Raw genomic sequence first — 12,432 nt, forward strand, 5'->3', positions numbered from 1 at the left:
GCACAGCAGAGGTGTGCTTTTGCTCACTGGTGGTATCTCAGCTACCAGCAGTGTGCGTTTTGTGCACACAGGTTTATTGGTGACATTTGTTGTTTGGGATCAAAACACACCTCCAGCCTGAGGTACGTGCAAGGCCTGGAAAAGCTCTCAGCATTTTTTCCTCGCCAAGTGGAAGCTGCTTTATGAAAACCAGTCCCAGCAGTGGGACTTTTCCCACTGATGGAGCATTCTAATTGAGACGCGTTTCCATTAGATGTAGACAGTGCCACACGTTTTAAAATGTATCATTTTCTTCCACACAGAGGTATAGCGGGGTTTATCCTGTTTGTTTTTCTCCATTGGTTTGCTTCGTTGGGTTTTTTTTGCCTTGTGGGTGCCTCGTTCAAGTTTTATTCTAACTGGGCTGGCTAACGATGCTCACCGTTACTTAGGCTCCACATTACCAAGCCCTGTCTGAGCTTCTCTCTCGGTAAACAGGCGAGAAAGTTCTAAGAGAACGTTAGCGCTTCCGATGGCGAAAGGCCTACAGCAGGGCGGTCATTACAGCAGGCCGGTCTCTCCGTCATCCTCCGCCCGCCCCCCGTCCCGCAGTATCTGTGCTGGGCCGCCTGGCGGCGCGTTATGGCGCAGGCGGAGCATGGCGGCCCGCCCCGTCCGGAAGCGCCGTAGTGACGGGGCCGGAAGCACCACCCGTTGTTTCCCGGCGGTGCGGGCTGCGGGCACGCCTCCCGCCGCTGCGGCCCCTCATGGCCTTCAATTTCGGGGCGGCGGCGGGCGCCGGGGCCTCCAACCCTAGCGGTGAGTGCGGGGCCTCCGCGTGGGGATGGAGGGAGAGCCGTGAAGGGCCGGCTGTGAGTGCGGCTGGAGCCGGTCTGCAGGGCGACCCTGGGCTTACTGTGCCATACGGCTCCGGAACGCCATCCCAATAGCAACGTGGGGAGAACGGGGTTAAACCTTGCTTTTAGCTGCTAAGCGTTTCGTGCTTGGTGCCAGTTAATGCCTTACTCTCGTTATTAACTATGCCTGCCTCGTCTCTAGTGCCAAAACGGTATGTCAGCTGTTACTTCCGAACCTACCTTTCTGCAGAACTAACGCCGCCTTGCTCTCTTTCTGCTTCATGCTTGTCAGGATTTGGTGGGCTTGAAACCACAAACTCCACCGCCGGTGGGTTTAATTTTGGGGGTTTCGGATTAGCTGCTAATCCCGCAGTGAATTTTAATATTGGGAATTTCGGTGTTTCTACTACCTCAACTCCGCCATTCAATTTTGGTAACAGTCTGGCAAGTGCAGGTAGATATTACACATATACTTGTTCTGTAATAAATGTGAATAGCAGAGGTCCAAGAATTGCGTTCCTGACTCAGAATCTGTGCTGAACTTCCTTTATATACGGTGAAGACTGGAGGCAAAAGCTCTGGTAGTGAAATGAGTTATAGAGCCGTGCAATTATAAGGGTTTTTATTTTTGCCTACTAAATTCTCCAGAAGTAGCTGATAAGGAAAAATGACCACATGGCTGATTAGACACTGAACTGGAGATGAATCACAGTAACCTGCTAGCCTTATCCCATCCAAAATCGAGTCTCAGTCACACAGCAGAACTGAAACATTGGTTCTGCCTTTAGGTCTGGGCCATCAGAACTGTTGCAGAGCTGGTCCCTAATGCCTCATTTCCTCACGTGACATTCTTGGACTGCTGCAGTCATGGTTTTCATCCTCCCCATGTCTCCTCATCGGCCTTCTGTTGGTTGCCATGAATGTGCTGCACTTCAGTTGTTTCTGTGGAGAAACAAATTTTATACGATCAGCATTAAAATGAACAGCCCTCACTTTTACCTCCATTCCTAAAACTGTTCTTGACATGGAGCACATCCCAGCAAAGTAATTCCCTGGGGGGGTTTGTCCAGCATGGCGTGTGCTGACTGCTTGATGAGAAAACCCTTTGAAGCCCTATGTAGGCTCATCAGTTCTGAGTAACCAGCTGATAAATTTCAAGCTAAGTCTGTCCCATTTTATTAAAACAAAATTGCTCAACTATATGGATTTCTCATGCTTTTTCCTGAATGGAATTCTCCCTTGGTTCTTGTTGCCGCTGCTCGTATAGGAGTTATATTCATTCCACGGCATCATCACTCCCTGTGTTAGAATACTCCTACCTGTTTTGTGAGCTCAAGGGATCTGGTTTGGTTTTTAACTGGGTATGAGTGCTACTGGACTGTATTTCTTGAGCTGAATTGTAACTAATCCAAGAGAACTTGAATATATTATTTTGTTTAGTAGTTTGCACTTTTAGAGCCTTCTCTAAGAAAGGGCGTTAAATTGCTGTGAACACAAATCTGTCTAAAAATCGTGTCGTCTGCTGTTGCTGCTAGGGTTGCTTATGTGCTGATAGGACTGAAACCTGGAAGTTTCAGGGAGCAGCTCTTACATTTAGTTGTGTTGTTTGCTGAATTAAAATAAAATGTGGCTGCACATCAGCTTTGATTTGAGCTCTTTATTTTGTATGTATATACAAGACGGTAAGTGCAGTAGGTCTGAACAGGCTTCTTTTTTGCTGTTGACACGTGAATGAGAACTGGCAGCATTGCTTTGTTTTGATGCATTGTATATACTGGACTGTCCATCTCCATTTAAATGTGTGTAAAATCGGTCAGAAACATGGAGGATTAGAAACACGGGGCTATTCAGGTGTCCATATGCTGCACATTGGGTCAGGTGGTGCATTAGCAAAGAGATGGTGTGGTCGGAAGGACAAATGCAAAGACTTTTGGGAGCTGTGGTGGAGCTTGGACCTGTGCTTGGGTTTCCCCCTGCTAGCCAGCAGCTGGTTTTCCTGGAAACCTGTGGGCAGCTGCTAAGTTTAGTGTGTTCTCCTCTGGATAACAGTTGAGCATCAAAGTGAGAGTTGCTGGGAAAGCTTTCAGATGATGGGAAAAGTAGTTTTGGGGAAAAAAGGACTTTGCAGTATTTTACTTGTATGAGAAAAATCATTGCTCTGACAGCATTTTTGGGTAGGCACAGTGATTGTGTGCACCCTGACCTCAGAATTGTTTCTCTTTTTGCCTTTAAGACTTTATAAATGACAAAAAAAAGCTCATGAAACATGATTGCTTATTAAATGCTTAGCGATATTAATTTTTAGGAATACTTCCAATCAATCTAAGGAATGCTATTGCAAGTTGTGTCTGCCACAAGTAACAGGGCATTTGTTACTGCTGCTTTTCTGTTTGCATTCTTGACACATCATGGATGTATTGGCTTTCTGGTTCATGTATTCTCCCCTGTTTCCTTGGACGGTGAACTTGGTCCTCATGGTCAGTGTCAACCACATGCTTGTAAAATAACACATAATGCATCTGTCTGCATCTCATAACACCCACTGAAGCGTGCGGTTTCTTGTCATCTTGTGCACAGCTGCCACTCTCAGAACACAGCCTGCCTTACCTGCAAACTTTGTTCGTTAGGTGCGTTTGGAGGATTTGGGACAACCACTACCACTGCAGCACCAGCATTTAGTTTCTCTGCTCCCACCAATACTGGCACCAGTGGTAAGAGCACAAATCTGAAAGTATTTGCTTTAGAATAAAATGTAGTATTAGCCCTTCATAATAATTAATGTTTTACAGCTCACATGTACTTTTATTCTGTACTCAATAATTCTTTGCTTATTTTCCCAGGACTCTTTGGTGCTTCCCAGAACAAAGGCTTTGGATTTGGTACTAGTTTTGGGACAGGAACTGGTACTGGCTTGGGTACTGGGTTGGGAACTGGGTTAGGCTTTGGAGGCTTCGGTACCCAGCAGCAGCAGCAGCAGCAGCAGACCTGTAAGTACAGCCTTCTCTCTATTTATGCTTCGGTTGCCAACGAAGAAGGGTAGGAGAGCAACTGGAGCTGGAGTGGTGAGACTGAAGTGTATCGTAAAAGGAGCCTGTTACACTTGAACTTAGGCTGCATGGAGGCTTCTGAGAAATTTGTCTTTTGAAATACCTATGTTTGCAGCCCTTGCCCTTTTCTTAAATGAGCTCAGACAAGTTTCTGGTGACAGTGTTTACCACTTAGGGTTAGTGGTGGTAGAGAGTGGGTTCAGAAATGATGTCAGCAGTCATGGCCTTGTTAGAAAGAGGAGGGAAACCGTTCAGTTTAAACAAATTTAAGTTGGATAATGAATGACTGCAGGCTCTGAGTTTATAAACTGAGTTTATAACAGGAAAGCTACCTTTTGCATTAAGGCATTCAAGGTACTGGATCATGCTGTGAGTGAATGTATTTGTCTCATTTAGATACGAAAGAATAAGTCTCTGAACTCATCCCATGGAAGCTTCTTTTACTGATGAAGATTGGGTATAAAAGGACACTTTCATAAAGCACTGACACTGATTTACATTTTGGTGTGTTTATTTTGCTTCTGAAAATGTGAAAAGAAGTGATGTCAATAATATGCAGACAGCACGTGTTAGCACTCAAGCCCAATTCTCTTGGTGAAGGAGTTCATTTGTTTCTCCATCCAATGCAGCGTTAGGAGGCGGTTTGTTCAGCCAGCCTGCTCAGACACCTGCCCAGTCAAACCAGCTCATCAATACTGCCAGTGCTCTCTCAGCTCCAACACTCTTGGGAGATGAGAGAGATGCCATCTTGGCAAAATGGAACCAGCTGCAGGCCTTCTGGGGAACAGGAAAGGGGTACTTCAGCAATAACATCGCTCCAGTGGAGTTCACACAGGAAAACCCATTTTGCAGATTTAAGGTATGAATTAATCACCTGCTCACAAGCAGTTCTGAAGCGGTTATTCTGCTTGTTGATTCTTTGTCTAAGTATCTCGTGAATGTTAAATTAATTTTATTTCCACAAAGAGCAATATGAAAGAGCATTTTTCTGGGTAATGTTTGCACTTCTGATGCATTTAATCATATAAGGAAGTCTGAAGGTGTACAGGTGCTAAAAGTCCAGATATTGCTGAGATTCTAGATAGGAAGTGCATATGAGGCTCATTAAACATTCAGTCATTATGAAACTTATCTCTTCCATGATAGCATTTGGATTAGTGTGTGTGGACCAGATCCCCAGAAATTAATTTTAACATGCATTTGTTTAGGTTACGGTATTACAGAAACTGTTTTAAATGATCCGAAGGAAACTTTCAGTATCTGGATTAGGAACTTCAGGGTGTTTGGGTTGTTGGGTTTTTTTTGTCTCCTTTATTAAAACTGGCTAAGAGCCTGGTCTGCGCACACTATCTTGAAAGCATCAGCTTTGTATATGAGCCTTAAATATATCAGCCTGCAGATCTTAATCCTCCACAAATCTTGTGCCTGCTGACTTTCTTGCTAAGCTTTCTTGCTAAGCTTTGGACACATGGATTTGGGTCAGGCCAGGCATGGTGATACTCTCCTTTCCCAAGGCGATCCCTTGAAGGGCAAACTTTCTAGCCTGAATGTAGGTTAGTGCTCAGTTTTGGTATTCATACTGTGACATTTTAATAAAATCTTTGTATCAACTCAGTGTATGCATAACAACCATTTGGTTTCTCATGAATTACCTTTTTAGCTGTTATCTGGAGCATTTTGGTGATGGTGCATGTGAAAGCCTGCTTTTGTGGAAGCTGTCACCTAAAGCAGCTTTAGAGCTGTTTGGGTTTTCAAAGAAGAGCAAAGTATAAAGTATGCTATACAAAACTAGTAATCTTGGAGTTCTGTTTGCTAAAAGAAGTAAGTTCTTATTTCAGGTTAGGCATGGGTTGCCACATACTACATTTACTCTTGCGATGTGAGAGTTGGCAGTGCCATCATGAGCTCCTGTGCCTTACGTGAAATGCTGAGAAATCAGCTGTTTGCTGGCCATGGCAGATGCCTACAAAAAAGCAGTTAAGTTGTTAGCATAGACTTTGGAGCAAAGCATCATAAGCTCCTTTGGCTTATCACCTCTGTAAGCATCAGGCATCTAACAGAAGCTAAGTGTTGCCAGAAGGGTTCCGTATGTGCTGAGGAATCCATTTGTGCATAATTCCTGTTTTATGAGAATGAGAAGCATATAGGACCTAACCAAGAAAAGGGTGCTTTAGGGCATGGAATAAAGGTTATCATTTGAACAACCATGACAAAATAAAAACAACACATTCAAACAAAAACACTGTGCCAGCCTGAAAATATTTAATTTCGTAGAGAAATCCCAGAAAGGGATTTTTATTTTTTTTAAACAGAGTGGAGGAGTGGTGTATATGTGGTCTCAGTAATAGTTTGCATAGTAAAACTTGGTACTACTTAGTACTTGATACTCTGCAAGTGGCCTTGTGAGGGTACTTATGTAGGGGGATTGGTATTATGCCTTTGCGTCTCTAAATATGTTGTGACCTACATTTGGAACCATTTGAGGGATTTATCTTGGTTTAGTCCCTCTCCTTCATGCCACGTGATGTGTTTTGCTGAGTAATGTATCCCTGTTTTTCTGTTGGTTCATTTGCAGGCTGTGGGTTACAGTTTAATGCCCAACAACAAAGATGAAGATGGCCTGGTGGTCTTGGTCTTCAACAGAAAAGAAGCAGATATTCGAAGCCAGCAGCAGCAGCTCGTAGAATCACTACATAAAATTCTGGGAGGAAACCAGACCCTTACTGTCAACGTAGAGGGTGTTAAAACAATGCCAGATGACCAGTATGTGAACTTGACACAGTTTGGCTTTTTCTTCAGGGTTGCACATTAAAAAGGGATGGCACCTAATCTGCTTACCAAGTGGTAGTGGTTCTGTCTTCCACTCTTATTGATTTTTAGATCTGTTTAACTTAGTCTCATTTCTTCTTGTTTTACTTAAAGCATTAAGATTATTTATCTTTCTTGTGTATGCTGCTTGTTTTTTTCTGGAGTGCACAGCTGAGAATCCTCAGCTCAGTTCAGGAAATAGGCTTTTCAAATGACGCTGACATTTCTGCTTGTTACTTTCCTACCATTTCTTGCTTTTAAAAAGACCAAAGCTTTTGCGTTATTCTTAATGCAGTACTAGTATTACTGTGTAGTATGGCTGTTAAAACTGGAGGTACCATACTTTTGTAGGCTGTTTACAGTGCTTGTAGGCTATTTTCTGCTGTGCTGTGTTAAACCCTAGATTTACTGCTACTTGAGATCTCAGTTAGCTAAAGGAAGTGAATTGTCAGCTGGGAAAAGCAGTAACTTCAATTCAGGTTTGTTCTCCATCTTAGTTAGCCTCTGCATGCTGTTTCTTTGACTCACAGTATGTGTTTGTCTTGCTCAGGACAGAAGTGATCATTTATGTCGTTGAGCGTTCACCCAATGGCACTTCAAGGAGAGTTCCAGCAACCACCCTCTACGCCCACTTTGAACAAGCCAACATAAAGTCATCCCTGCAGCAGCTGGGGGTCAGCTTCTCCATGGCCAGAACGGAGCTCTCCCCAGCCCAAGTCAAACAGCTCCTTCAGAACCCCCCTGCTGGTATGTGGTCTGAGGCTCCTCAGGGGCACGGTCAGGCCTCTGCCAGGTGCTTATTGATTCTCTGGGAAAATGTGGGTGTCAGCCCACCAGAAAACACTGTGTAAAGCTGCGGGTGTTTTGAAGGCATTCTGATGTGCTGACCTGTTCTAATTACAGGCTGGCTTAGCTGTTGAACTGCAACCTAATCAGTTGTGCAGAAACTTAATTTATTAGTAGTATGCCACACAGCAGCAGACTGTATGTGGTTTGGCCATTGTCAATTACTTTGACTTGTCTTATGGAGGTTCTTTTGTGGTGGTATTTGTTTTAAAAAGGTATATGTCAAAATAATTATGTTCTTTTTTTGCTTCCTTGGTTGTTGGCTTTTATTTTTGGTTGTTTGAGAGGGGAAGGTGAGCTCTTAGCCCATATCTGTAGGTGTGTTATATACAGATATTAAAAGAACAGCTGTTTTTTAGCTTGCTGCTTAAGATAATCTTAGTATATGCTCCATATGTGTGAAATGTTATGTATGGCACTCACAGTGAACTCCCTGCACTGGATAGGGAAAGCAATGCATGGCACATGACAGGTACTGTGTGGCATGTTCACTAAGACCAGCGCTGAAACACAGCAGTTGTTATGCCTGGATTGCAAGAACTTGTGCAGAACAGCCAAGCTGCAGGAAGGAGATGAGCAGCACTTTCATTGCTGCAGTACTAAGGCACACAGCCCAAGACCAAGATTTTAAGAGCTACCTTTGTTCGATTAACCTTAATTTGCACAGCCATCATTAATCATACTTCCTGGGGTTTGTTTTTCTCCTAATATTTTACCTGTGTAACTGCTGTAAGGTAAATTATCTACATTATCTATTTAGATCTGTCCCTACTGAAAAGCTTTTTCTTTTTTTTTTGTTTAAGGTGTTGATCCTATTATATGGGAGCAAGCCAAAGTTGATAATCCCGATCCTGACAAGTAAGTCTTAATAGTCTATCTGACTATTATAAAAGTATCTGGAAAGGGGGGAGAAAAGCAGAATATTGTGTAATGTCCTTCAGGTAACTGGTAAGAAACCCTTTGTAGGACAACTTTGTCCAGTCTTGATATAATTTGAAGACATGAGGTTAAGTAGAAATGCCTGCCCTAATTCCTTTACCCATCTAGGTGCTCAAAGAGGAGTCAGGAAGAATTTTCTCTTGCTTTATTTTATTTTACTCTTAATTTATCAAAAGCCAAGATCTCTTGTAATCCTTAATTACTTTGTTACAACACATGCTTCTATTGAATATTTATTTACTTGTAGGCTTATTCCTGTGCCCATGGTGGGTTTCAAAGAACTGTTGAGAAGATTGAAGGTCCAAGATCAGATGACCAAACAGCATCAAACTCGCTTAGATGTAAGTTTTCTTAGTTTTATCATGATTACTTGCTACTGCTGAAGGATTTGTTACTAAATGAGCGTTTCTCCTGTATGCTAAAAACTGAAGGTGGAACCACATGCATTGGACTGTGATAACTTCTTTTTTTCATTTCACTATTCCATAATATATTACTTAATAGTATAATTTGGCCAAAAGTATGTTTTGGGTTTTGTTTTCTCAGGCTCAAGTTTACTGTGTTGTTATAGTCTAAATCAGACTTGGATTTCTCAAAATGGCTGAGTGAAGTTGCATTGACTTGGGCTCTTAATTCGGATACCTGTATTTTTCATGCCTTCTGGAAGTCCCACTTGCATATGAAAACAAACAGCAACCAAAACAGCAACAGCCCTGCAAAAAGCTTACTGTAAGCATCTTTTGCAAGGACCTTCAGTTGCTGAACTGAGTACTGTTTGCAACTTCCTGGTTTCAGATTAGGACTAATGTGCTCTGTTATCAGAAACTTTTACAACTTCAAACTAATTTATACCCTCTGCAGATAATATCAGAAGATATCAGTGAGCTGCAGAAAAACCAGACTACAACTATGGCAAAAATCGCACAGTACAAAAGGAAACTGATGGCTCTTTCTCACAGAACGTTACAGGTAACACAGGCATCGTTAAGCGATTCATTCTGACAACCAGTTAGGTGCCAGGAATCAAACCGAGAGAGAATGTGATCCCAGTGTGACCTGTGTAGGGCCAATATTGAAAATGAAATTCTGACTTCCTGTACACTGAATTAATGTGCAGAGCTGTCAGGAAAAGGTTACTCAGAAGCCGTGGGGCTACTGTGAAGTCTTAGAGAAGCAGAAGGAATGACAGAATAAATTTCAAGAGCAAGTTGCTGGAGGAAGAACAGAGAGAAGGGTGGGCTGGCAGGGAAAGAGATGGGTAAAGTATTCTCTAACAAACCTCAAAGGATTCTTTTGCAGGTGTTGATAAAACAAGAGATCCAAAGGAAAAGTGGCTATGCCATTCAAGCAGATGAAGAACAGCTTCGTGTACAATTAGATATAATTCAGTGTGAACTTAATGCACCGACACAGTTCAGGGTGAGTAGCTGAAAGATATTTGCCCAAAACTTTACCAATAACCCTGTGCTTTTCCTCTGCAAATAAGTTTTCCAAACCATGCATGTGCATTTACTGTGGAAAGCTTGTAGAAGAGAAGTTCAGCAGTATTATTAGAGCATTTTGTTTTCTGCTGCATGATGGATAGGTATTTAAGTATCTTTTTAATTCTTTCAGAGTAGTAATGTTGCTTGCTCTTTGCATGTCTTCCACAAAAAAAAAAAAAAAAAAAAAAAAAAAGAAAGAAAGAGAAGTGAGTTAAAACTGGAATAAGCAGTAAAGGTTCCTGCCCTGGTGCCTTGGAGTAATGCACACTGGAGTTCTGACAGATGTAAAGAACCTTTAAAGATTCCTTTCAACTCTAAGGAATCTATGATTCTGTATAAATGAGTAGGCTTCAATTTAAGTCTTTCTTTTCTCTTTTCACAGGGTAGACTGAATGAGCTCATGTCCCAAATCAGAATGCAAAACCATTTTGGAGCAGTGAGGTCGGAAGAGCGTTATTACATAGATTCAGACCTCTTAAGGGAAATTAAGCAAGTATGTATTACGTGGTTGACTGCTGAGATACTCAAAATTTAATAATTTAAGCCAGCTAGGCAATAATTTGGGAGATGTATTTAGAATTTGTGGCTTTTGTTTAATGATAAACTCCTTTTTACTGTTCTCAACTGCAGTGTCTCAAGGTTCTATAAAGCTAGAATTAAGCTTTAAGTGCTGAAAGTTGTTGTTTTCTCTTCTTTACAAAGTAATTATGCTGCATTTTTTCAATGTGCTAATAAGGCTTCTAGATATGCCTATTTTGAGAACTCTGACTCAAAATCTGTGAAGATAAACAACACTCACGCTGGTTTTTAAACTATCTGCAGCATCTGAAGCAGCAGCAAGAAGGCCTGAGTCACCTAATTAGCATTATAAAGGATGACCTGGAGGACATCAAACTGATAGAGCATGAGTTGAATGAGAGCATTCCCATGAGAGGAGGTTTCTTCAGTTGATGCCTGGGATGCTGCTGAGCTCACATGGAATGTTATTTGAGTTTATGGTTCACCTTCCAAGGCCAAAACTGGTGAGGTAAAATAAAATGTGCATCTTTCAGGAGCAATGGTGTATTGGCTGTTATTTTTTTTAGAACTTGCAAAGCCTCTTCTAAGCTTTTGAATTTGACCTTTGGAAGGTTTATATTTTGTAAAGCTGTATACGCTTTAAAAAAAAGAAGGAAAACTGAATCTGTTCAGATACTGTTTTACTATAAAACAATATGTACTATTGTACATTTTTTTTCTTTAATTACAACAGAATTGTCTTAGAAATGCAGTGCTGAGGGAATTGTTCCACTTGTGACTTGGTTTGTAGAAGCTCAGCTACTTCCATGTTTTTGTCAAAACAGCTGAGTAACGACATGTAAAGAGCTAATCTGAATCTTTACAGAAATGTCTGCACTATGTTGGTCTCTGTAATGCTGGTAGTTTTCTTGGGCATTTCCAGGGTCTGCCCTTCCTTTCAACTGTTTACATATGTGAATTTCACAGTGCTTTTCTGCCCCTCAGCTAAAAACAGTGTTTAGATGATGTCTTTGCTTTTTTTTTTTTAATTTGAATTTCTGGAGAATAATAAATTCAGTCTGACTTTGTAATAACTGTGCATGATGTTGGCTCCTTTTCAGCTGTGTCAGTAAAGCTGGGAAGCTTCCAGCAAACCCAGGTTAATGCATTTCACTTCCTTTAGGCACTGCATGTAATAAGTTATTCAGTTTGATGCCACAGCGCTCCTTAGCAGCTTCAGTCCCCAAATTAAAACGTGAGGTCACATGCCTTAGATCCCTGCTGGTACCAAGTACTGCAGAGTGGTACTAGAGGCACTGGGGAACCACCTTTTCCATCCTCAAGTTGCCTCAAGTCACAGAAAATAACTGAAACAAAAATACATTATTCCCCAAAGGAGAAGGTTGTACAGCATAAAGCACTTATATTTAGAACTCTCCTTACAGACAGAATTTTATTCATTAGCCCAAGAAATAGATCACAAAGGCCAAGGCACCCCTGCTAGAATGACTCTGCTGCAGGTATGAGAGAAAGTTTGTTTTCTTTGCACTTTATTTAAAAATTTAAATGTTCCCCCATTGCTTTTTAAGCTGCAGTTGCATCATGCTTCTAAACTGAACAACCTCAAGCATATAGCAGTGTTGCTTTGGTTGGGGGGTCGTTAGTATCAAAAGGGTTCCCTCAGCAGATTGAAGAGCCCCAGGGGAGAGACTGTTCTGCACATGAGGTGATGGTAGTTTATTTTTTCTACGTGTTGCTCCACTGCATATTTTTAGTAGATAGATCTTACTGAAGCAAGGGAACAGTGGGAGAAATAGATGTTGTCACAGAAATAGTACTGCTTCTTGCAGAACTGAAAATCTAGAGAAGGCATGATGAACAGCCCAGAACAAGGCGTTTAGAAAAAAGTTTATTATTAAGGAAGACGTGCTCTAGCAATTGCTACTTAGTAAAGCAGTGCCTCCAAGAAATACC

General features: G+C 41.7%; 1 protein-coding gene across 4 annotated transcripts; it reads left to right on the top strand.

Annotated features, from left to right (window-relative positions):
• The first annotated feature begins 692 nt into the window (after positions 1–692).
• Positions 693–11,549, top strand: NUP54 (nucleoporin 54). Of its 4 annotated transcripts, XM_015861493.3 has the most exons (13): positions 693–798; positions 1,129–1,290; positions 3,464–3,547; positions 3,677–3,823; positions 4,513–4,742; positions 6,459–6,646; positions 7,242–7,438; positions 8,341–8,395; positions 8,724–8,817; positions 9,338–9,445; positions 9,776–9,895; positions 10,343–10,453; positions 10,783–11,549. In XM_015861493.3, the coding sequence occupies exons 1-13, from the start codon at positions 747–749 to the stop codon at positions 10,909–10,911; spliced, it is 1,677 nt and encodes a 558-aa protein (XP_015716979.1). In that variant the 5' UTR covers positions 693–746; the 3' UTR covers positions 10,912–11,549. The 4 variants fall into 4 exon arrangements, with proteins under 4 accessions (XP_015716979.1, XP_085402969.1, XP_015716981.1 ...); XM_085546843.1 differs by lacking the exon at positions 1,129–1,290 and having other exon boundaries at positions 3,414–3,547; XM_015861495.3 differs by lacking the exon at positions 1,129–1,290.
• The last annotated feature ends 883 nt before the right edge of the window (positions 11,550–12,432 follow it).

The sequence above is a fragment of the Coturnix japonica genome, chromosome 4 (assembly GCF_054131305.1).
Source record: "Coturnix japonica strain WE chromosome 4, WE-NBRP24, whole genome shotgun sequence".
NCBI lineage: Eukaryota > Metazoa > Chordata > Aves > Galliformes > Phasianidae > Coturnix > Coturnix japonica.